This window comes from Saccopteryx leptura, chromosome 11 (genome assembly GCF_036850995.1).
Source record: "Saccopteryx leptura isolate mSacLep1 chromosome 11, mSacLep1_pri_phased_curated, whole genome shotgun sequence".
NCBI lineage: Eukaryota > Metazoa > Chordata > Mammalia > Chiroptera > Emballonuridae > Saccopteryx > Saccopteryx leptura.
The window spans coordinates 50,138,243-50,164,719 of record NC_089513.1 but is presented as its reverse complement, the minus strand read 5'-3'; the positions used below and the strand labels follow the sequence as shown (position 1 = coordinate 50,164,719).

The 26,477-nt window shown below is 36.7% G+C and overlaps 1 protein-coding gene across 1 annotated transcript in view; it reads right to left on the bottom strand.

The window, feature by feature from the left end:
• The window catches only part of SMCHD1 (structural maintenance of chromosomes flexible hinge domain containing 1), a 173,213-nt gene that overhangs the window by 44,115 nt on the left and 102,621 nt on the right, over nucleotides 1-26,477 (bottom strand). Inside the window, exons 29-37 of the mRNA XM_066353570.1 lie at nucleotides 22,525-22,692; nucleotides 18,921-19,046; nucleotides 16,723-16,802; nucleotides 16,331-16,488; nucleotides 13,127-13,242; nucleotides 11,990-12,054; nucleotides 8,930-9,017; nucleotides 7,814-7,945; nucleotides 6,802-6,954 (exon numbers count right to left, since the gene is read on the bottom strand). Of these exons, the coding sequence (XP_066209667.1) occupies nucleotides 6,802-6,954; nucleotides 7,814-7,945; nucleotides 8,930-9,017; nucleotides 11,990-12,054; nucleotides 13,127-13,242; nucleotides 16,331-16,488; nucleotides 16,723-16,802; nucleotides 18,921-19,046; nucleotides 22,525-22,692 (1,086 nt within the window). The remainder of the gene's footprint in view (nucleotides 1-6,801; nucleotides 6,955-7,813; nucleotides 7,946-8,929; nucleotides 9,018-11,989; nucleotides 12,055-13,126; nucleotides 13,243-16,330; nucleotides 16,489-16,722; nucleotides 16,803-18,920; nucleotides 19,047-22,524; nucleotides 22,693-26,477) is intronic.

Genomic DNA, 26,477 nt, shown 5'->3' with positions numbered 1-26,477 from the left:
ATACCCCAAAACCTCAGAAACATTGATACGTAAAGACACATGTAGCCCCATGTTCATTGCAGCACTGTTCACAATGGCCAAGACATGGAAACAACCAAAAAGCCCTTCAATAGAAGACTGGATAAAGAAGATGTGGCACATATACACTATGGAATACTACTCAGCCATAAGAAATGATGACATCAGATCATTTACAGCAAAATGGTGGGATCTTGATAACATTATACGGAGTGAAATAAGTAAATCAGAAAAAAACAAGAACTACATGATTCCATACATTGGTGGAACATAAAAACGAGACTAAGAGACATGGACAAGAGTGTGGTGGTTACCAGGGGTGGGGGGAGGGAGGACATAGGAGGGAGGGAGGGAGAGAGTTAGGGGGAGGGGGAGGAGCACAGAGAACTAGATAGAGGGTGACGGAGGACAATCTGACTATGGGCGAGGGGTATGCAACATAATTTAATGACAAGATAACCTAGACATGTTTTCTTTGAATATATGTACCCTGATTTATTAATGTCATCCCATTAACATTAATAAAACTTTATTAAAAAAAAAAAAAAAAAAAAGAAGCGCCCATCTGCTTCTCCACCCCTCCCCCTCTCCTTCCTCTCCGTCTCTCCCTTTCCCTCCCACAGCCAAGGCTCCATTGGAGCAAAGTTGGCCCGGGCGCTGAGGATGGCTCTGTGGCCTCTGCCTCAGGCGCTAGAATGGCTCAAGTTGCAGCAGAGTGATGCCCCAGATGGGCAGTGCATTGCCCCCTGGTGGGCATGCCAGGTGGATCCTGGTCCGGAGCATGCAGGAATCTGTCTGTCTTCCCATTTTCAACTTCAGAAAAATACAAAAAAACAAACAAAAAAAACCACACATGTGTACTTTACCAATGCATAACAAAATATATGAAATAAAAGAAAAAAGTGTCATTTAGTACTGTATTCTTACCTTGGAGACAGACGAGTGTGGCTAATGAGGTGAATGGCGGAGGAGAAGGGAGGGAGGAAGGGATGCAGGAACTGTAGATATGTAATCTAAAACTGCACTTTCTTTACACTAAATGTAAATTAAAACTGCATTTTCTTTAAACAAAACTAAAACTGCACTTTCTTTACTTAAAATGAAACCACAAAAACTTAATTGTAAAAAAATGTACTTTCTTAACTTTAAACTTGACTTAAGCTTAACATTACCTATTTTTCATTTAATCATCACCTGTTTTTGCCTTTTTGGCTGCACTTTCGGCACTTTCACTTGCAGGACTTTTGAATAAAAATCTATCCAAAGAGGTTTGCTTTTGCCTGCCTTTTAAATATGTTAAAGAAATGTGGCAAGTGTCATTAAAAAGTGCTGAAGCATGACCAGTTGAAACTTTTTCTAGGTGTTTCTTTTCAATGAAACTTGAAAGCTTCTCTCACATTGCCAGCATGTCTTTAATTTCACTTGTAGAAATCACTTCCTCCAACTCTTACCTCCTCTTCACTACTGATCTCTTGCAGAAGCTCTGTATGTTGCATCATCTGTTAGCTTCTTCAACTCCTCAGTTCAGAGTTCCTCCTCATTTTCCTCGACAAGCTCGTTTACGTCACCCTCATCTACCCACCGACTTTCCAAGGGACACAATCTCCTCCAACGCTTCTACCTCGGTCTCGGTCTCTGGATTAAATCCTTCATAGTCCGTCTGCAACAACATCAGGCCATAACTTTTTCCATGCCACGTTCAAGGTTCTTGTAACCTCTTGCCATGCCAAGTCAATAATACGTAAACGTATCATGATGTTTTAGTGATCTTTCCAAAACTCTTTAAAGCAGCTGTTCTCAACCTGTGGGTCTCGACCTCGGCCGGGGTCGAACGACCAAAACACAGGGTCGCAATGGCTTTAGGCGACCCTGTGTTTTGGTCGTTCGACCCCCCACCGGGGTCGCGACCCACAGGTTGAGAACCGCTGCTTTAAAGGGTTAGATTTGTATTCTCAGTCACCTCAAAGCAGCGGCAGAACAAGTACTCTGTGTAAAGATTTTTAAAGTCGGAAATGACCTGCTGATCCATAGGTTGCAAGACTGAAGTAGTGTTGGGTGGGAGGTAGAGGACTTTCACGAATTTGAACTCATGGAGAATGTCATCTTCAAGACCAGGTGGGTGGGCTGGAGCATTTTCAAGGATTAATAATGCTTTCATTGGGAGTTTATTTTCTTGAAGATACTTCCTCACTGCAGGACCAAAGATGACATTTACCCATTCAATAAAAAACTGCCAGGTAACCCATGCCCTAGCATTGGTGCGCCACATAACCTGCAGTTTTTCTTTAAGAATCTTGTGAGTCTTAAAAGCTCGAGGATTTTCAGAATAATACACTAGCAGTGGCTTTACTTTACAGTCACCACTAGCATTTGCACAGAGTACAAGTGTCCAACGATCCTTCATGGGTTTATGGCCTGGTAGCTTCTTCTCCTCTGTGGTGATGAAAGTCCTCCGGGGCATTTTTTTCCAAAACAATCCTGTTTCATCACAGCTGAACACTTGTTGGGAGATGTAGCCTTCCTTTTCGATAAGCGCAGTAAAATGTGCAATGTACTCCTCGGCTGCCTTAATGTCAGCACTCGCAGCTTCACCATGCCTCACCACTGAGTGGATGCCAAATTTTCTCTTCTTGAAATTTTCAAACCAGCCGTGACTTGCCTTAAATGTATCTTCTGCTGCCTCTTTTGAGGTTGATGATTCTTTCTTTCTTCAAGTCGCCGTAAATAATACATGCCTTTTTGCATATTACAGTCTCCGTCACTGTATCTCCTGCCAGCTCTTTCTCTTTCACCACAACAGCAGAAGCTTCTGCATTTCTTCATGAATATTTGTCCTTAATTGGGATAGAATTGTAGTTCCTTTTGCTGGATTTGTGCTTTCGATGGCATCCTTTTTTTTAAGGATGGTACAAATTGTAGATGTATTGCGGTCGTACAGCCTTGCCAGTTCAATCACTCATACATCACTCTCATGTTTTTCTATTATTTCTTGCTTTACTTCTATCGACATCATTCTCTTCTTCTCACCATTGTCCTTTACACTCACTTCCTTCAGCCTCATGATAGCACACACAAAAAATTAGTAAAAAATGCAAAAATGATGCAAGAACAAGTACAGCACACGAGATTTGACTTGATTCTGTGGGTAACGTGAGAAAGAAACGAAATGCTGGTGTTGTGCTGCCGATAATGGACCCGTGTGCCAACAAGCCAACCAGCGGCAGCTTCCCGAATCATGACTCGTATCTTGGAATTTCACTCGGATCTCGAACAAAAATACGGACCGAGTCGCAGTTCTATCTTAAAAAATTCATATGTTGGTCTGCACATATCTCAAGGTACCACAGTATATAAAGTTTTAACTCTCAATAGTTAAATATTTTTATTTTTTTTGACAGAGAGAGACAGATAAGGACAGACAGGAAGGGACAAAGATGAGAAGCATCTATTCTTCGTTGTGGCACCTTAGGTATTCAATGATTGCTTTCTCATGTGTGCCTTTGACCAGGGGGCTCCAGCAGACTGAGTAACCTCTTGCTCAAGCCAGCAACCTTGGGCTCAAGCCAGAGACCTTTGGGCTCAAGCTAGCAACCATGGGGTCATGTCTATGATCCCAAGCTCAAGCCAGCGACCTTGGGCTCAAGCTGATGAGCCTGCACTCAAGCCAGATGAGCCCACACTCAAGCCGGCAATCTCAGGGCTTCGAACCTGGGTCCTCCGCATCCCAGTCTGATGTTTTATCCACTGCACTACCACCTGGTCAGGCAATAAACATTTTTTAAAAATCTCTTCCTTTAGGTCTTATTTAAGGAGATCTTTCCTATCAAAGTTTTATAGTTCATAATCTCTGATGTGCAGCTTATCAAGAAAAAGCATACATAGAATAACAAAATGAAGAGAACCCAAGAGTCCAAACTGAATCCATGTAAAGATGGGAATCTGGATATAATAAATAGATAAATGTATAGCAAAATGAAACATATATCTGTTACAAAAAATTCTATATCAAGTAGGCAGACAATATAGAATTTAAATAATACAATCAACAAACCTATATATTCAGATTATAACTTTAAAGAAATCAATACAGGTTCTTTCGAAGCAAATGTGTAACATTTACAAATACTGATAGTGTTCTGGGCCAGTGTTTCCTAAGTGTCCCTAGTGATAAGAATCACTTGCTTATTACAAATCAGATTCCAGAGCCCTGCCCTAGACCTACTAAGTCAATAACTAGGTCAGAAGCCAGGACAGATTTGAGCATTTTCTGCTTATTCGGTGCGATATTAGGAGCCTCCAGTGGAAATTCATATGTATGACATGAAGCTTAGTTAGATTCTGCATACAGCTATAGGAGAATGGCTTACATCAGCATCTCAACCTCAGAAATGTGTCCAGTGGGGCTGGCAATTTGAAAAGCCTACAGGGGGCCAAGGACACGGGATATAATATAAAGAAGAAATAGGCAAAGTGGGTGAGGTGCAGCCTTCTAAAACAAACATTCTTTGCCTGACCTGTGGTGGCACAGTGGATAAAGCGTTGACCTGGAAATGCTGAGGCTGCCGGTTCGAAACCCTGGGCTTGCCTGGTCAAGGCACATATGGGAGTTGATGCTTCCTGCTCCTCCCCCTTGTCTCTCTCTGTCTCTCTCTCTCTCTCTCTTCTCTCTCTCTCTCCCTCTCCTTTCTAAAGTGAATTTAAAAAAAATTAAACATTCTTTGAAGTTCAACATGTCTCCCGCCTTCTCTGTTTTTCAATATATGACTTTCATTACCTAATTTTTGTTAGGGTACAAAAAATTTTCACTTTACTTTCCATATAATAAAAATAAAAGAACAAGTATAAATATAAGTATCAGCTGACATTTGTTCTCAATGTTAAGAAATGAAATGGCATAGATACAGCTGACCAGAAAGTCCTACTGCCATAAGGGAATCTTGGCTCAGTATTGCCAAGTCTTTAGAATTCTCCAAATAAATAAAAAATGTGTATCTTCATGTAAAAATTCCTAAGCTTTAAACATTGGAAACTAATTAAAATGGAAATGCTGTAATAGTCTGTCATTAACAAATCAACTGACATGTCTACCGTAGGCCCGGTGCAAGCTGACAGGCTCCCTGATTATAAGCCTAATGTTATAAAATAATGTGATAGATTGTACACCTGAAACTACTATATCATATTTTAACTATAGCTTTTTAAAAAGTGGTATTAGTATTAGGCCCTGGCTAGTTATCTCAGTGGTAGAGTGTCGGCCCAGTGTGAAGATGTCTTGGGTTTGATTACTGGTCAGGGCAAACAGGAGAAGAGATCATCTGCTTCTCCACCCCTCCTCCTTCTCTCTCTCTTTTCCCCGCCTATAGCCATGGCTCAATTGATTCGAGTGCATTGGCCCCAGTCGCTGAAGATGGCTTTGTGGAGCCTTCACCTCAGGTGCTAAAATTAGCTTGGTTGTGAGCATAGTCCCTGATGGGCAGAGAGCATCGACCCCAGACAGAGCTTGTCGGTGGTTCCTGGTGGGGGTGCATGTGGGAGTGTTTTTATTTATCTCTCCTCTCATTTGGAAAAGAAGAAAAAATGAAATAAAATAAATAAAATAAAGTAAAAAGTGGTATTAGCACTGGATTAAAAATAATGGCAAACACTGACAAAAAATACAAAAGGTGACATGTAAAATTTATTGGTACAGAAAGAATTATTAAATAAATGATACCAAAAAGTATAGTTAATGAATTGAAAAACAGTTAAAAATAAAATTCAGACAAATGAAAAATTAAATGCATAAAAATACTAGAGCTAGCATTGTGAGTATTCTTTCCTTCTGCCCCAATATTATTAGCAAAGCCCCAATAAAAGACAAACTTGGGAAAAAATATTGATATACAAAAGAGCATTAGTATCTTTAATATATAATTAAGGAGAAAATGATGAACATTCCAAAAGAAAAAGAGTCAAGAGACAATCCAATACAGATCAAAAATTCGAAAAATGTACAATGTTTTTAGAAACAAAGAAAAAAATATTTTTAATTTAGAAAACTTGGTTAGAATTTTTAAAACTTCATAATCATTGTTGGTAACATAATAAGAATGGACTCATACTTCTGGTGAGAATATAAACTAAAGAGCAACTGACAATGACTACCAAAATGCCCTGTCTCCAATCAACTTCTAGCAATTTCTTAAGGAGATAATCAGATATATGCAAATGGTATACATAGAAGAAAGCTGATGGAAGCACTCTTGATAAAAATACTTTTGGAAAGAAACTCAATTTTCACTTAGGATTGATCAAATAAATTATCAATGCAATGATTTAAGTATATACTTACAGATAAAGAAATATATCAAAGATATGTTAAATAAGAGATTTTTCTAAAAGCAATGTTCTATTTTATTAATGAAATTTCACCCCCCTCCCCATGTGTACCAATCACACACACAAGGTATCATATTCATGCAGTGTTAGGGAATATACAGAAAAGTCTGGATGTTATACACTTAATTGCTAATCATCATTATCTTTGAAGGCTGATAATATAGTAGTTATTTATGAGTTTTTGCACTATGTATTTTTTACAAGTAAAACTATTTCCATTTTGGAAAAAATAACAAAGATAAGCTAATTTATTAAAATTTTCTATTATATTTATATATTTTTATCTGGGTTATACTTTATTCTGTTTCTATCCACAGAAGCATAGCTTTTCAATGAAACACAAATACATTATCAATCAAGGTAAAAACACAGAAAATCTTATCTACCAAAAAAATTAACAATTACCGTGATTTCAGCTGAACCTTTCACAAAGGGAAACTCAAGTGTTTTAACTTTCCCAATAAAGAGTGGTGTATCATTATCTTCCTCATTAGAACCTTTGATGGTAGCTATTATAGTGCCAACCAAATCAATTCCAGTCTGATTGTTGAATTCATCCTTAAAATAAACAATGAAAAATAACTAATTAGAAGAACTGTTAAGAAGATTGAACCAAGAGAAGATGTACAAATCAGAAATATGACATATCTATAAAGCCCCAAATATTAAATTATCCTGATCCTTTACTCCAAGCACAGAATTCAATTCTCAGATAAAGTGCTCCACAGGCAGAAAGTAATCTCAGAAACCATGGAAGAACCAGTAGCTTCCAGATAACACAATGGTTCCTAACTTTATATATTAAAAGGACTTTCATTTTAAAATTTCACATTGTTATGTACTTTTAGCAGCTAGGGAATAGAAGTTAAGAGTCACTCGTCTATAACAGGATGATAAATAGAAAGAAATTAAGTATCCCACTAGCAAAATTTTCCATAAAGTCCTACTACTCTATTTCACCTGTTTTCGTTAATGTTCATGGCAATTCTATTTCTGTTTACAAGTAATCAGAAGCTCTCGCTGAGGAGCAGCTCACTATGATCAGATATCAGAGCAGATCTCTTAAAAATAATTACTTAAATAGCTCCTTTCTTTCCCTTCAGTGAAAATGTGCATGGAGGAATCAATTTATTTTATTCACGAAATAGGAGATTTAAAGGGGCCATATTAGGAGAAGTAAGCAGATTTCTGCAATTTTGAGTCAGTTCCATTTAGCATACCTGGATATATTTTATGTACTATGTCATCCATTCTCTATTTGTATTCAATGATGCTTAAATTTCATTCATCTGCACAAAATTTCCCTAAAACCTTAAACTGAATAATCAAAATTTGATTTTATAATACGTATTTTGCACCCTAAAATTAGAAATGGTATTTGCTATCCTCTGCAATTTTGGAAGTAAATAAACAATACCGTGATAATAAGATGTAAATCTTTGACCAGGGTCCTATTGGCAATTGAGTGAACATTTGAAACAGCTGGTGTTGCTGGCTGACTTTTAGGCACTAACTTCACAGGTTGATTAGGTTGAACGTCAACTATAATCTTTCAAAACAAAAGAAGCATTCCGATTAACAATACATATAGATGGTTTAGAATTCAAGAGAAGAAATGACAGAATATAGTAAATGAAATGTTACTTTTTAAAATGTATTCCCATTAATCATAAAAGAAATCAACTTTTGGCCCTGGCAAATTGATTCAGTGGTAGAGCATTGGCTTGGTGTGTGGATGTCCCAGGTTTGATTCCCGGTCAGGGCACACGGGAGAAGGGCCCATCTGCTTCTCCACCCCTCCACCTCTAGCTTCTTTTTCTCTTTCTCTCTCTCCTCCCCTCCCCTCCTCCCCTCCTGTAGCCAAGGTTTGATTAGAGCGAGTTGGCTCCGGGTCCTGAGGATGGCTCCATAGCCTCTGCCTCAAGCACTAAAAATGGCTCTGGTTGCAATGGAGCAAGGGCCCCAGATGGGCAAAGCATTGCCCACTAGTGAGCTTGCTGGGTAGATCCCAGTTGGGGTGCATTTGGGAGTCTGCCTCTGCCTCTCCTTCTCTCACTAAAATTTAAAAAGAAGATAAAAAACAAAAAAAACTTTTAAAAACTCAAGATAAGCGGTATATCAGAAATTAACTTTTAAATGTTAATTCCCTAAAAACAAGTTCAGAGGCATCTAAAAATTTTAAAATTTAGTACACTACCATTTATTAAATGAAGATGATGTCTTTTTAAAACTACATAGACTTAATTATCCAGAATTCTAGTACCTGAAATATTATTAATTGGAAAATTTTCATGCATAGAGCTACATTACTGTGATATAAAGAGAGATGGAAAAAATAACTTCTGCATCAGATCATATTAGCAATTTAAATACATTTCTATTTTAATATTCCTAAAAAGTGCATTATTTACACTATGCATACAGTAATTCAGTTGCATTAAATAATTAATTCACTTTAAAACAGAACATTTCATTCCTAAATTGAGCAAGAAAATGTAATGCTAACTGTTTTATATAAAGAGAGTAAGCAAACCTGTTCACTGTGAAGAATGTGGGTTTTATCCATCATAAAGCCAAACTGGATATAATATAGCCCCACTTTATTGGGAATTGCTTTATCCCTAAAATAGAAAGAGAGAAAATTATTCACAATTTTTAAATAAATGGGAAAAGCATTCACAGTATCCATTTTTCTGTTCCTTCCACAAAAAGGAAATGCATAAAAAGAAATCACTACTATTCCATTAGCCTTTGTTCAGCAAATATTTCCCACAATATTAGACTTAACCCAAGTTGCTCTTCCTTGGACTTTCTTTCCACAAAACATCCAGAAACCAGGCTCTGGGTGTGACCAAGTTGAAAGCATAGGAAATTAAGGTTGACAAAAAAATGAACACAAGTAAAAATATTGAATTAGATGTGAATTTTGCTTCAATTCTACATAATAAATTTCCAACTCACAGTTTTATATTCCAAAATTATAGGATATCCTGATCTTTTATGTTGTTTTTATTCTAAATATTTAACTTCACAAGGCATTTACTGCAATTTAATTATAAGAAATTTAGAGACCCTGGCTGTTTGGCTCAGTGGTAGAGTGTCAACCAGGTGTGTGGATGTCCTGGGTTCAATTTGTGGTCAGTGCACACAGGAAAAGTGCCCACCTGCTTCTCCACTGCTCCCCCTCTCACTTCTCTCTCTCTCTTTCTTCTCCTTCCATCCTGCTGCCATGGCTCTATTAGAGTGAGCTGGCCCCAGGAGCTGAGGGTAGCTCCATGGCTTCTGTCTCAGGTGCTAAAAAATGGCTCTGGTTGTAATGGAGCAAGGGCCCCAGATGGGCAGAGTATCAATTGCTAGTGGGCTTGCTGGGTGGATCCTGGTCAGGGCACATGGGGGAGGAGTTTGTCTCTGCCCCTGTCCTCTCACTAAATAAATTAAAAAAAAAACATAGTGCCTAATAAGAGGTACACTTAACAAGCCTGTTTTGATCACACTTAACCACAATGAAAATATGGCTCATGATCTGTATGGTGGTTTTGCATGTTATTTATAGTCTTAAAAACACCTGGCATAATGTAGCAAAAAAAGCAAAGGCTTCCAATATATATATGAATTGAAATCCCAGTACTGTAACATACATGTTTTCTCTAAGAAAATAATACCTAATAATACCTAATAAAGTTACAGTAAGAATTGAACAGAATACTACTTCTAAATGGCAGACTTACCCATCCTGATGAAGATAACCATATTTAAAGACATTTGCTTAAAGATGTTTGAGAGATAACAAGCAAAAAGTGAAAAATAACTCAGCTGGATAAAAAAATAACATGGAAATCCTGGGAGGTAAGTTTCACATTTAAGGCTGCTTTATTCTTGGAATATATTCTAAGAAACAGAGGTGGACCTAAAGCAGACAGGCTCCCAATGGAAAAGCAACTCAGCTTTGAATCATCTCAGCCTCAGAAGCTGGACAGAAATGATAATAGACTGTTAGTGGCACAGAAAACAAACAGAAGTAAATGTAAACCCCATCTAGAGAAAGGTAACATCTGAAACTTCAAATTATTTCCATAAATATTCATAAATAAAATGTATGGTAAATAACAAAAACCAAATCACAAAAAGGAAACAACCAGGTACATGAAGAGGCCAAGACTAGGATGAAAACCAACAGAAACAGATAAAACAAATCCAAAGGAATTCCAGACAGACCTTTGCTTACTACTCGGGGTAAAAACACAAGATGCAAATTCCAACAGAGAACTGGACTGTAAGAAAAAAAAAAAAAGAACTAAAAATACCAAACAGAAACTGATAATTCAAGGATGATACTACTGAATAGAGATTAGTTAACTGAAGGCGGGTCAGAAGAAACTATCTAGAATGAAGAGAAACAAAAGAATGGCAAAGACAGTAAGAGAGAGAGAATACTGGGAGAAGGACTAATGTGCATATGTAATCAATATCTGCCAGAAGGAGAAGAGAGAAAGAAGAGGGAAAGAGGCAGACACATATTTGAAGAAATAATGGCTTACAGTTTTTTAAAACTGAACAAAGACCACACAATGGAAGACTATGAAAACAAAGTAGGATAAATAAGTAAAAAATCCACACACAGGCATGTCATAGTAAAACTTCTGAAAACAAAACTCAAAACAACCAAAGAAGACAAGAAATGATTACTTTTCAAGATAACAAGGATAGCTAAGTTATTTTGTTTTTAATGTGTAATGTGTTTTTAATGTGTAATTTTAATACACATTAAAATTTGATTTGAGAGAGAAAGAGAAAGAGAGAAAGAGAGAGAGAGGGAGAGAGAGACAGGAACATCAATCTGTTTCTGTATGTGCCCTGCCCAGGGATCAAATCGCAACTCTGCACTTCCGGATAATGCTCTTAGCTATCCGGCCAGGGCAACAGCTAACTTCTTAACAGCTGCAATGGGGTAGAGTGAATGGTGGCTTGAAAGTATTGCAAGAAACTGCTAACCTAGAATATCAATTTTAGTATATGTGCTTCTGAAATGAAGACCACCTAGAATTTCATATCCAGGAAAAATATCCATTAAGTGTGAGCGGAAAAATTGATTTTCAGGCAAAAATGAGATAATTCATCACCAGAAATACTAAAGGAAGTTCCTCAGATCGAAAATGATCCCAGATAGAAGCTGAGTTGAAGATTACCAGAAAGGATAAATAAGTTAATAAACCTAAATAATCACCAACTATATAAAATAATAATAATGCCTTGATAGGTTTAACATATATAACAACAAAAGCACATAAGGTGGAAGAGGGAAAATGAAGTTTAAGTGTTCTAAGACTCATGCATTGTCCAAAAAGGTATAAAAATGCAAACTGTCATTACCCATTGGTATGTCAATTATGCCATGTTGGATCCTCAAAAAATAAAAATCACTTATAGAATACGATTGTATAACTACCAACTTAATAATAGATAGAAAATAACAAAAAAAAACCAATAAGTTAAAAATAAATTATTTTTCTCTAACTGAGCAGGCAAGTATCATCAAGGTTGATTTACTTGTTAACAAAGAATGCATAAAAATATGAAATGACTTGAAAAATACCTGAAGTAGAAGCACCCTTCTTCCTTGTCATTATCTTTTATTTTATTGCAACTAAATATTTCTGCCTAGAAAGGGAAGTAGGAGAGAAAGGAAGAGAGGAAGAAACCACATTTAATATAGTATATTTAGGATGAAAAGTTCTATTACCTTTATTGAATGTGAATACAAATCACACTTGAATTTATAAATACACAGGCACATACCTACGAGTTATCTTTACAATGTATATAAGACACAATAATAAGATTAGTTACAGTGGAAAGACATACCACTGTATTATTAATGGGCACATGACAGATCTCGGTGGTGATAAAATTTAAAGTAATAGCTGCTTGATGGGACTGATGGCATAAATTAAAGAAGCTAATTTCCTAAACAGATAATTAAAATAAACTATAAATCCTGACATTGTTAAATTGGAACCTTCTGATATAGTTTAAGGTTTAATTTCCATTTGATATTTTAGATTTGCACTGATCAGTATGGTAGCCAATAAGCGGCAACATCTAGTTACTGAGCAGTTGAAATATGGCTGGTTCAAATTCAGATATGATATAAGCATAAAAATACACCAAATTTCAAAGACTTGGTAAGATAAAAAATGTAAAACCTCAATATAAATTTTAAAATAATGCGTTCATATTGAAATGGCAATTTTCAATACATTAGGTTAAAACTACAATTAAACTAACTTCACTTATTTCTTTTTGCACTTTAATGTGGCTACTAGAAAATGTTAAATATCATGTTACTTATATTTCTATTGGACTACACTACTTCAGATTCTCAAACTGTTCTCACCACTCTATCCCCCTTCTCTAACATTTTCTATATTATCTTAGTGATACTAAGCTTTTTGCTTTGTGTCACTGACCTTTACACAAGATAACTTTACAGTGTAAAGTATCTTAAAGTTTTAGAAATATCATAATATAGGCTGCTTTTTTCCAATAGCATCAACACAATTTTGAAACATATTCTAATATATTTTTAAATCCCAAAGGACAAAGTGGGTTAATTTCTAGTTCTTCAGTACATACACATTGCATACACCTTGCATTTTTACTTAAATTACATTTAACTTTAAGTTAAATATAAGAATTATTTTTAACTTCTAAAATGTTTTCCATGACTCACATTTCCTGGTGGTCGGTTCCCACTGCTGGAGAGATTCCACAATTTCATGGAAATACGTGCTGGATTAATATTTTTAATGATACTACCATCTTCAGAAATCACAGTAATCATAAAATCTATCATGGTGAACATTAAAAAAATTATTGTCTTTCTAGTTCAATTAATGAATTTGGCTAAATAATTGCACAGCAAGTACCCGTAATAACATCCTTTGGTTCAATATTTTTTATTAAGATGCTGATGAAGATGTCACAGGAATCCACTCTTGTTTATATAAATTAGCCTATAGTAAAACTGGTTTTGTTATCTGTCATTTCACTTAAAGTAGCAGAACCTACTGATGACGGTAAGTGAGGACTTCCTGTATAGGCATGCCTCAGAGATATTGCCAGGTTGGTTCCAGGTTACCACAATGAAGCAAGTTACCACACATTTTTTGGTTTCCTGGTCCATATAAAAGTTATGTTTATACTATACTGCAGTCTAGTAAGTGCACAATAGCATTATGTCTAAAAAAACAATGTACATAATTTTAATTAGCCTGTCAGAAAAATGGTGCCTAGAGACTTGATCAACACAGAGCTGCTACAAACCTTCAATTTGTAAAAAAGCAATATCTGAGAGGCTCAATAAAACAAGGTATGCCTGTATATGAAAGCAAAAAACTTGCTTAAATATTAATAAAATTCAGATGACAAAAATACACCATTCTTTAATCAGCATTTTCCAACAATTTGTCTATAAAACTTGCTAATCATGACAGACAACTCTGGTGCTAAATCTTTCCAGAAATCTACAAATACATCTTTGGTATTAATAGTTTCTTGTCTTATTTTCAGTCTGCCATGCTGTAAATTCTATAATGCAAGACCAAAAAAGGTTAGACTGTAGATACTCAGCAACCTATAATTTGGGCAACTGGTCTTAATTCCATATGCTTTATGTATTCCAAGAATACAATGTTTCTTTTCTTTTGATTTTTAAAAGCACACAGTAGCTAAACTATTATTACATATAATATTCATCTTATGTTTATCATCCACAACAGTCATTTGGCATCTGTTGCAGTTTTTTAATCGTAAGAAAATAGGTTTTATTTCCCTAAATTTAAAACTCTCAGTATAAAGGCTATAGCTATACATATATGTAATGTTAATTATTAAAAATTGTTAATTTTTGAATCTAAACTTTTTGGTCTGCTTCTTTTTAACTACGTATATCTGTGTTTAGGAATTCATCCCTTGAAGAAAAGAGAAGTCCTTAAGAAAATTTTACAGTATAAAGCAAATACTATTTCCTATTGACTTGGCACCTGCTACATACACTACACTGAAATTATTTGCTTACCTGATTATCTCCTACATTAAACTGAACTTAAAAACTGTCATATTCGCCCTGGCCGGTTGGCTCAGCGGTAGAGCGTCGGCCTAGCGTGCGGAGGACCCGGGTTCGATTCCCGGCCAGGGCACACAGGAGAAGCGCCCATTTGCTTCTCCACCCCTCCGCCGCACTTTCCTCTCTGTCTCTCTCTTCCCCTCCCGCAGCCAAGGCTCCATTGGAGCAAAGATGGCCCGGGCGCTGGGGATGGCTCTGTGGCCTCTGCCCCAGGCGCTAGAGTGGCTCTGGTCGCAATATGGCGACGCCCAGGATGGGCAGAGCATCGCCCCCTGGTGGGCAGAGCGTCGCCCCATGGTGGGCGTGCCGGGTGGATCCCAGTTGGGCGCATGCGGGAGTCTGTCTGACTGTCTCTCCCCGTTTCCAGCTTCAGAAAAATGAAAAAAAAAAACAAAAAAAGAAAAAACAAACAAACAAACAAACAAAAAAACTGTCATATTCATCATTAGAACTAAGAGCCCAGATAGTGCCTGGACAAAGCAGGTATTTAGTAAGTGGATGTTGCTTGGAAATATCTTTTTAAAAAAAATTTTTAATTGAATTTATTAGGTTGACATTGGTTAATAAAATCATACAAGTTTCAGATGCACAAGAGCTCTATAATATAAGGTCTACCGGAAAGTTCTGTTCGTTTTTGGAATAAAACAAAATACAAACTTTTCTTACCGTCAATAAGCTTTATTAAATAATATAATTGCATTATTAATGATTTCTTGCCAGCGTGAGGACAATTTGTATATCCCATTTTTGAAAAATGTTTTATCTTTTGATGCAAAAAATTGAACCAGTCTTGTTTGATATCTTCTTCATTTTTGAATTTTTTGCCCTTCAAAAAATTTTGTAAGGACAAAAACAAGTGATAGTCAGTATTATTCCTTCACCAAACACTTTCAATAAATTTCTACATGCTTCTGTAGCATTTCTTCCTTGTTGAAATTCATAAAAATTAGTGGCGTAAATAAACTTTATCAGCAGTCATGGATACACTATCGCTTCACACATAAGACTAACGTGAATCAACTTTGTTTTAGTTAACTTGCTATGTCAGTAAGTATACATTAAGTGATAAAAATAGAGAAGCACACATGTGCCAAATAAACATGTGCTTACGTGTCGAAACTTGTGATAGAAACGGACAGAACTTTCCGGTAGACCTTATACATCATCTGCACACTACATTGTGTGTTCATGTATTTCCATTCAAATTATGTTAAACAATCCTGGTTCCAACACATGAAATACATTTAGTAGAGCCCTCATAGTTATCGCCATTTAGCAGTTCATACTTATTTTTGCTAACTGAGTTACCTTAGTTTATGTATGAACTTTCAGTTCCATCTGTACCATTAAAGGCATGTGGTTTATAGGGGTGAGACTAGACACAGCTTAGTCAAATGTACATTTCTTTTGTCATTTAAAAGGCTATATTACATACTAGCTTTTTAAAATCATGCTAAACATCTAGAATATTTTAAAAAAATAAATAATAAAAATTTATTTACTGGACTGTTTACATAAGATTTTATTTTCTATTAAACAAATGACATATGAAATCTTTATTAAAGAAAGTTTTGGGATCATATGTTTGTGATAAAAATTTACATAGTATTTTAAACTATGTTTCTTGGCATCTGTTAAGCAAATTTTGTATATGAAAGCCAGCACTACTGAGTTTTATATACTCCAATTGTCCAAATACCAGCTATTTAAATAAAAACCAAATAACCGATTTTTCATAGAATAATTTATTCCACTAATGCAAAAGGTAAATTATCATTACAAATTTATTTTAAAAACTGAATTACTCACCAGTGAAAAGACCCCCTGCTAAAAAGGAAGCATCTTTGTCATATTTAACATTAAGACGGATGGGTTTTTCAGGGTCTGGAAGAATCATTAACTTAATTATGGGTCCTGCTATGGTATTCTTGTTATAGATGGCTTTCACCTGCACAGTATGTTCTCCTCTAACACAGAAAAAAAAGGAGGGAGGGGTGGGAAAAAGGTTCAAATTACATTAGTTATAATCTAAAATTTCTGGGAATTTATACAAAATTTATCTTATTTAGGAAACTACTCCTGCTCATTCTCTCACCTGCCTAGTATTAAATAGAGGCCTAGCTTATTACTCTTAACCTCAGCAAGTAACAAGAAAAACTAGTCTCTATAATACAAATAACTATTAAACTCTTGGTTCTTACCTAGGGGCATAAACACTGAACACTCCCAAATTAGCCCTGCCCCTTTCATCTGTTTTATGCTGTTGGTTTGAAGGAGTGAGCTAAAAACAAAAAATAAAATGACAATTAGAAAATTCTAGAGATCAAATTCTTTTCCTCTATTACTATTAAAAGTTACAGTTTCATACCCTTCTAAAACCTACAATTTTCTAATTTCACAAACACTGTGTATTCCAAAACTGGGATTTTGGGGGATGACAATGAAAAAATAGACATAAATATAAACACACAACACACACACACACACACATCAAGAAATCAAGGCATCACAATACTATGTCCATTTTTACTTCATCTTTCTCTTTTTGTGTACTCAAATGTGCTCCTAAATTTTTGTTGCAGTACTATCTTCATAGTGATAACCGTGTTTTCACTTTCAGGTGATTAAGAATCATGGTCCTGAACAGTGGCTCAGTGAAGAGTGTTGGCCCTGTGTATGAATGTCCCAGGTTTGATACCTGGTCAGGGCACACACAAAAGTGCCCGTCTACTTCTCTTCTTCCCTTCTTTGCCCCTTCTCTCCCTCTTCCCTCCTGCAGCCAGTGGCTCGTTTGGTTCGATCAACCCCAGGGCCTGAGAATGTCTCAGTCGGTCTGAGCACATCAGGCTCAAGTGCTAAAAATAGCTCAGCTGATTTGAGCATCTACCTAAGATGAGAGTGCCGAGTGGATCCTGGTCAGAGCACATGTGAGAGTCTCTCTCACTTAAAATAAAAAAAAGAAAAAGAAAAAGAAAAAAGCATCAGTTGTCACATTTCCTAATCATTGGATAGAAAAGTCTCTCAGCATTTTGCAAATGCTTCTCTAGAAACCAGAGTCATACTCTTATTTGGAATAGAAAATAACTACTGTTTAACTCTCCTAAAACAAACTTTAAGAACAAAAGTGAATTCGTAAATTGTAGTAGCAGTAAATCACACTCCTAAACCTTAACAGTTATTTCTGCTTACTGAAACCTAAAAATTAGATAACTATGGTGGATGAAGACCAAAAAAAAAGCAATGGTTGGAGAGGCAAAAATTAGTAGTAAGTGAAATGATGGAATAAAGTCCTATACTTGTACCTGTCACATTACCCTCTGATTCATATCCATTGTCTGTCAACCCATTTTTCTCAAAGCATCCTAAAGCCTTGTTGCTCAACCAGAGAAGCAAATCTATTTCAGGCTGTACAGGCATCATAACGTTTTGACAAGTGTAAGACCTCTCTAACCATGGTTCCTTTACCATGGAAAACAAGTCCATGTAAATCACAAGTCATTCTTGGTACTTTAAACTTCCTTATGTCTTTAAGATCAACTTTTCAGGTCCTGGTAAATCCTTGTTGGGGTTCTGATTAGGTTAATTTCAAGAGTTTTTACATAATTTACATATAATCAACTGTTTTCATCCACTAAAATTATAAAATTCAAGCCTGGCTGAATACTAACTCAGGAACTCTCTGTGATGTTTGATAATAACCTTGCTGGGACAAATTAATTCCCTTCAACCACAGAAGGATTGTGTCAAAATACAATTTTCCAAGAGACTGGCAACTTCTCAGTTTTCCCCTCACAGTTGGGCCTCCAACTTTGAACCAAGTATGCAAAGTCCTCAGTAGATCCTAAGCAGTTGGCTATCTCAGTACTCATGTAAAAGTATTTAACCTTGGACTTCCTGATATCCAGCACTGTTTGCTCCCAAACATTACAAGGCCATATTCATGCTTGCCCTACCCTATAACATAAACCAGGATAGGTCGAGCAGGTACGCCCAGGCCATTAGGTAACTCACATGACTTTTTTGCCCACTCTCAGCTTTTTAATTTCCCCAATAATACCTGTTCCTTAACCCACACTGTGGGTCGTTATATCTGCCCTTCAGTCATACCTTGTCAGTATTATCTATTAATCCTAATCTGAAATCCAAATATCATTATGCAATAAACACTCAAACAGTCATAACTGAAGAATGTTGTCCCTTGTTACAGTACTTGCAGGATATAAACTTTACGTCTTCAAAATAATTATAAAAAATCTTTAAGTTGATTTAAACTAAGCAATAATAAATCTTACATAAGACTGTATTAAAAAAAGAAATGTGACACCTAAAGATAGTTATAAGAATGAAATCCAGAATTCATTAAGTAAGTGAAAATTCTCTAAGGACATTTAAAACTTACCCTTAAATTGTTAGGTTTTATGATATTTATTTTAATGTGTGGGACAGGTGCTGGATTATCCCACTGATCACAAAGTTGAACAATGAGAGGCTTCTGTAATTCTTTTCCATTAATCACTGGAATAGACTAACACAGATAGAAATATTTTAAGAAGCACTAAAACGTGTTAAACAATATAATTACTATTTGTATATGTATAAAATAATGATAAATTTCATCAATTAAAATAAACTTTTAAAAGTCAATTATATTATCACTAACAATACTTACAGAAATGATTAATAATTTCATAAAAGGAAAAAAACAGCATTTGACATTTATTGTATTCTAACATATTCCTAAAAGTTATATATTAGAATCACTTCAAAGAAAATAGAAACTTATCTTAGGTACCTGGATTTAGCATTGGCTATCTACAGTTTAGCTCCTCTCTAAACTTTTAGACCTTTGCTATTCTACATGAAGCAGTAATATAGCTTTTCAGACCTTAAATAAAACTAGTCACTGACAATCTACACTGTTCTCATTTGTTTAAAATATTTCTTGCTTTTCCCCTATTTTATAAAAAGCCTATACAATTCTGCTGACCGATACTGCTCACAAAAATCAGGGGATATTTCAAAATGAATATAAAGGGATAAAAAAAGCATTTGAATTTTTTTTTTTTTATTAAACTAGAACATCAGAAAAGCAAACAAATCAAAGAAAGTTGTTTGATTATACAAATGAGATGCAGAACCAACTTCTATTTCATTGGTGAAAATGCACTACACCAAAGGCTGAAAGTACTGGAGTATCTGCACATTCCCTGATCTTGAAAGTGCACATCCTGCAATTTCCCAGCCCTTGCAGTGTCCCTGCAACATGATTTGACCGAATGCAAAGCCTGGAGAGCCATAGGACGTTTTGAAGCTGGTTAAACACAAACAACAGTGGCAACAGAACTTGGACCATGATCAGCAGACTTTGGAATCACTTTCAAGAGACTGGCACAGTACGAAGAAGACAAGGGCAGGGTCGCCCCTCTGCCACAACAGCAAGAGATGACTGCTACTTGACCTTATTGGCAAGAAGGAACAGGTGCAGCAATGCAACAGAGCTGCGGGGAATTTCTTGCTGCCACTAGACGACAGATATGCACCCAGACCATACGAAATTGGCTCATCGTATTGGACTGCATGCCTGGCAACCAACGGTATGCATTCCATTATCTGCTGAATACTGCAGAACACGTAAAAGATGGGCTGATGAGCATCATCACTGGACCTGTAGTGAGTGGTCAACTGTCCTCTTCTCTGATGTGTCATGCTTCAGTCTGTAGCTGGACAATCAGATTATCCTGCTCTGGCATGAACGAGGAACACGGGAGAATCCACATTTCATGTGAGAAAGGGACTTCTTTGGCGGTGGTGGAATCATGGTGTGGGCTGGCATCAGCATTGGTGGTCGTACAGACCTCCACGTTATCAGAAATGGATCACTGACTGCTGTCAGATATCGAGATGAGGTCCTGCACCCTATAGTGCAGGGGTCGGGAACCTATGGCTTGTGAGCCAGATGTAGCTCTTTTGATGGCTGCATCTGGCTCGCAGACAAATCTTTAATAAAAAAAATAACATTAAAAATATAAAACATTCTCATGTATTACAATCCATTCATTTCCTACCACTCATGTTCATGGTTGTGGGTGGCTAGAGCCAATCACAGCTGTCCTCCAGGACAACACCAAATTTTTATTGGATAATGTGTAATGTACACGGGTCGTTGTATGGCTCTCACGGAATTACATTTTAAAATACATGGCGTTCATGGCTCTCTCAGCCCAAAAGGTTCCCGACTCCTGCTATAGTGGTACCCTATGCTGGATCAGTTAGAAACAACTTTCTTTTCATGGATGATAATGCAAGGCCCTATTGTATACACATCAACAACATGCTTCAGGAGGCAGGAATTGAACGCATGGACTGGCCTTCACACTCTCCAGACCTGAATCCCATTGAACATGCTCTGGATGCACTGGGAAGGCGTCTGGCAAACTGTCCAGTGCCTCCCACAACACTTCTTGAGCTGAAAGTTGCCCTGGAGCAAGAGTGGCAGAGGATCCCACAAGAACTGCTGGACAGTCTATCTGATCCTGTCCATGCCCATTGCTGTCAGTGTGTTCTGGCAGTCTAGGGTGACCATACACCCTACTGGACAGTCAATGTGTGGCACTCTCGTGCAGTTTGATATGCTTCTGTTCACCCCCACCAAAGTCACTTGCTACTCAATCACAATAGTTGAGTTTGCATCTCATTTTCATAATCAAACTTTAACTTGTTATTTGCTTTTCTGATGTCCTTGTTTAATAAAAAAATTAAATGCTTTTTTAAATTGCTTTATATTTATTTTTTTGTATTTTTCCTAAGTTAGAAGTGGGGAGGAAGTCAGGCAGACTCCCACATGCCCCCAACTGGGATCCACCCGGCATGCCCACCAGGGGGTGATGCTCTGCAATCTGAGCATTGCTCTGTTGTGGTCGGAGCCATTCTAGTGCCTGAGGCGGAGGCCATGGATCCATCCTCAACACCAGGGCCAACTTTACTCCAAGCTCTGACCGGGAATGGAACCTGGGACTTCCACATACCAGGCCAACACTACTGCTGAGCCAACCGGCCAGGGCGCTTCATATTCATTTTGAAATCTCCCCTAATTTTAGTGAGCAATGTATTAATACTGGATATATCAAAGGAAACATTGTCATACACTAGTTTATCTGTATTTTTTAAACTCACAAATCAAAAAGAATACTCTCAAACTATAGTACGAGTATGTAAACTTTTTTTTAGATGATCTGCTCCTTTACTAGTTTAAATTTCACCTACTACCATGTTAATGAGTTCATTTTCCTCTAGAAAAATGTAAGCTATCATACCAAGAGGTGCCCTTCTATACCATAAGTAAATGTCAGAATCTAAACAATCCAAAATTACTAAATATTAGAATTTTACAAAATTTGTAAAATTTAGTAAAAACTAAACAAAAGTAACAGACTTGACAGGCAGTTGCAGAAATAGTATTTAAGATTTAACAACCTAACTACTTGCATAGGAAGGCATATTTAAGTTTTTAGGGGTATAATGACTTGATATCTGATATGTATTTTAGAACTCCAGCAAAAAGACAGTTTTAAGTCAGTAGTAAAGAACAATAAATCACTAACTATTGAAACTGGAATTTCATTATACTATTTTCACTTTTATGCATGTTTGAAATATAACAAGACTTGACTTGTGGGGGTGGATGGACACACAATACAGTGTGCAGATATGTGCTGTAGAATTGGGCACCTGAAGTCGGTATAATAAATAATGTTAACCAGTGTCACCCCAATAAATTCAATTTAAAAAAAGGATTTGAATTATTACACTATTTTAACAAACAAGGATACAATGATGAATTAAATAATGAAGTATTAAGAATCATATTACTTTGTCCTTTTGTTATTGTTACTATTATTTGTTGTAACTTCAACAATAAAATATATCTTTTGATCCACTGACAAGCTGAAAGAAATAAGCCATGTGACATAAAATTCTTTCAATCAAGGAAGGAAGTTACTTACCTCCTTTAATTCTGGCCAGTCTATCAGGATAAGTTTAGCTGGTGGTCCAGAAACTAGTTGTACTCGAATAAAGTCAGAAAACTCACGCCAAGTAAAACAAAGATCCTTATTTCCAGGAGGACCTGGAATAAATTTGATGCCTCTTACACTTATACTCTGTGTGCTTTCCTAGTGAGGAAAAAAGGACATTGAGTAAAGATAGGGCAATTAAGAAAGTACATAGAGAAAGAACAGGAGTTGTGTTTCTGGGTAATACAATAGCAAATAACTTGCACACTTGTCAATAGTGGCATACCATAAATTTCATTGCCTTGAGAGGAGAAACTGAGTTTATTTTTTGTTAGGGAGAGATCTGAAAACTTGGCTATGCCTTTTTAGCTTACTTCTAATTTCCCTCTTATTTACAGTTGTATGTTCTCCTTTCTGGTCCCCACATAGCCAAACAGGTGCTTGCACAACACCCTTTGCACTTCTGTAACATTCTTTACCAGGTATCTAGATGGCTTTCTTTTAGCTTTGTGAACATAGGACATCTAATTCAGAAGGGCCTTCTCTAACCACTCTATATAACAGCACTCTATTCCTTTACCATGCTTTATTTTTCTTATCACTCATGTCTTACCTACTGCAGATTCTCCACATTACAAGATGATTTCTAAGGTAGGGGCTTTGATTTGTCACTGCATAATCTCTGGTACTTAGACTACCTAATACATTGTATTAATGGGAATCAATAAAACTTGAATGCAATTTTTGCAATGTGATTGAATGAGATATATCAATTACACACTGGAATGAGCACGCAGTATTTGCAATTTAATACAGACCCTTAATTATTTCATCATATTAAATTTCCACTGAGTACAAATCTATCAGATTTTAAAACTAACAGAGTTACAAATCTATCAGAGTACAAATCTATCAGAGTTAAAATTTTATGTCTGAAAACAATTGTTTGTAGAATAGTTTCTGTATAAAGATATTGCAAAATAATCAACATTAATCAATCCTGCAAAACCCCAATGAGCACAGCCAGCAGGAATTTTTCAATATTTGAAAAACAAATTAAATATTCATTGGGAAAACATATTGAAAGTTCAAAATATGTAAAGTCCAATCTAGAATTTCAATTTTAATAGTGAAACAACACCAAAAGTACTTTTGAAGAGATGATTTCTTTTTCATACCATGTTAGAAGTTATTCTGGCTTTACTTCAAATCTCAAAAATAAAATTTGTATATGCCTTTACAGATTGTAGATAAGTACAAATAGAATTAAATTAAAAATTCTTAAAAGTACTCTCTATGGTCTAATGTTGAAATTATCAAAGAAATGTATTTCAAAATAGCAGTACTTCCTGCATGTAAAGTGAATAAATGAGAATGATTTTAAGAAACAATGACATATAAAAACTACTTTTTATTAAAAAAAATGAAAAGCTCTTGTCTCTCTGCAGAGACTGGTGGTAGACTCATATAGTTTGAAAGTGAGTCAAATAGTATCAGTTGTAAAATCACAGTAAGAAGAAAGAAAGTCTATTTGGCTGGAGAGTATTGAGCTATGGGAGGAGAAAGGTCTGAGATTCTGGTGGGTGGAATACTACCAGGTACTTTAGGCCATAATACTAAGGTGATGAAGTCTAAATTTATAATGTCAAATATTACTAAGTTTGATAGATGGCATAGATGAGAAGTGGAATCTGACAATGATTTTGGTTAGGTGGAACAGGGCATAAAAGCATGTTGAGTAGGGCAGGGACTACTTGGGAATGTCAAAACAGAATATATATCACTCTTCCAAGGAGTTATACTCTTAAAAAAAAGACAGAAATAGGGCAATGAATGGACAGGGATTCAGAGACAAAGGAAGTTGTGGAGTGGTATTTATTTATTTTTTTTGGGGGGGGCTGTTTTTTTAAGATGAAAGATATTGTAGCATGTTTATATGCCAATGGGTATCTAATGTAACTAAAGATATAGGCTGTCTGACCTGTGGTGGTGCAGTGGATAAAGCATCGACTTGGAATGCTGAAGTCACTAGTCTGAAACTCCAGGCTTTCCTGGTCAAGGCACACACAAGTTGATGCTTCTTCCTCCCTCTCACCCCTTCTGTCTGTCTGTCTGTCTCTCATTCTCTCTAAAATTCAATAAATAAAAAAAATCCTAAAAAATAACATGTAGGAAGACAGATTATTATTTAGGAGTAATTAGTTAAAGAGTATAGGAGTCTGTGCATAAAGTGGTAGGAAGCAGATTGTTCACACAAAACAGCAGGAGCACAGTTATCTTATCTCATTTACACATAGGGTAAAGCTTGATAATTGAAGAACCTGAAAGTCAAAGAGCTAACATCTTTGTATAGTGAACAAAATATCATTAAAAGTTCTTCAATAATGCTAAAATAGTATTGTGGAAGCAGTGGTTTTAAAATTAGAAAATGATAGTATATCAGATTAATGGAATAGAAACTCTATAGTTAAGAAAGGCAAGGCCCTGGCCGGTTGGCTCAGCGGTAGAGCGTCGGCCTGGCGTGCGGGGGACCTGGGTTCGATTCCCGGCCAGGGCACATAGGAGAAGCACCCATTTGCTTCTCCACCCCCGACCCTTCCTTCCTCTCTGTCTCTCTCTTCCCCTCCCGCAGCCAAGGCTCCATTGGAGCAAAGATGGCCCGGGCGCTGGGGATGGCTCCTTGGCCTCTGCCCCAGGCGCTAGAGTGGCTCTGGTCGCGGCAGAGCGACACCCCGGAGGGGCAGAGCATCACCCCCTGGTGGGCAGAGCATCACCCCTGGTGGGCGTGCCGGGTGGATCCCGGTCGGGCGCATACGGGAGTCTGTCTGACTGTCTCTCCCCATTTCCAGCTTCAGAAAAATACAAAAAAAAAAAAAGAAAGGCAACAAGGAAGCTGGCTATTCTTATGATTATTCTGCAAGGTAAGAACTGCAATGGAGGCTCCAAAAGGAAGAAGAGTTTTTAAAAGCACTAAATACTCTAAATGGATTCAACTTTACTTGGGTCTTAGAATTCTTCCTTCACACCTATTCTTGCCTAAAAGCTTCCATAAAGGTCCAACTCCCAACATCTTTTTCCAACAAAGCTGTCTTTGATCTCTCCAAGTAGAATACATCGTGTCTGCTTGTCTTAATCTGAAATAACTGCAACACAGTTGAAACTTTCACAATTACTTTAATGCAGGGTGTGAGCACTAAGAAATTTTATTAGTGCTCACCCCCTGGTGGGCAGAGCATCGCCCCCTGGTGGGCAGAGCGTCGCCCCTGGTGGGCGTGCCGGGTGGATCCCGGTTGGCTCATGCGGGAGTCTGTCTGACTGTTTCTCCCCGTTTCCGGCTTCAGAAAAATAAAAAAAAAAAACCAAAAAACTGCCCTTACACACATATCAAAATATTTTGGATGAAATAATGTGATATATGGGGTTTGCTTCAAAAAGATACAATAAACCTGACCAGGTGGTAGCGCAGTGGATAGAGCATCAGACTGGGATTCAGAGGACCCAGGTTCGTAAACACAAGGCTTACCAGCTTGGACCCAAGGTCTCTGGCTTGAGCAAGTTGGTCTGCTGAAGGCCCACAGTCAAGGCACATATGAGAAAGCAATCAATGAACAACTAAGGTGCCACAACAAAGAATTGATGCTTCTCATCTCTCTCCCTTCTTGTTTGTTGGTCCCTATCTGTCCCTCTCTCTCTCTGTCAAACACACACATACAAAAGGTCGTATAAAATGAAAGTAATGACTGTTAAAGCTGAGTGATGGGAACATGGAAATTACTTATACTATTTACTCCATTTTTCCATATGTTCAAAATTACTAATTATAAAGTTTTTGTAATGCCTTTTAAGATTTTCATTGTAAACACTAAAATCAAATTTCTTTTAGTTATTTTGGTTTTCCCATAATTTTGTTATATGTAAACCAATGTCAGAAGCCAACTATTATG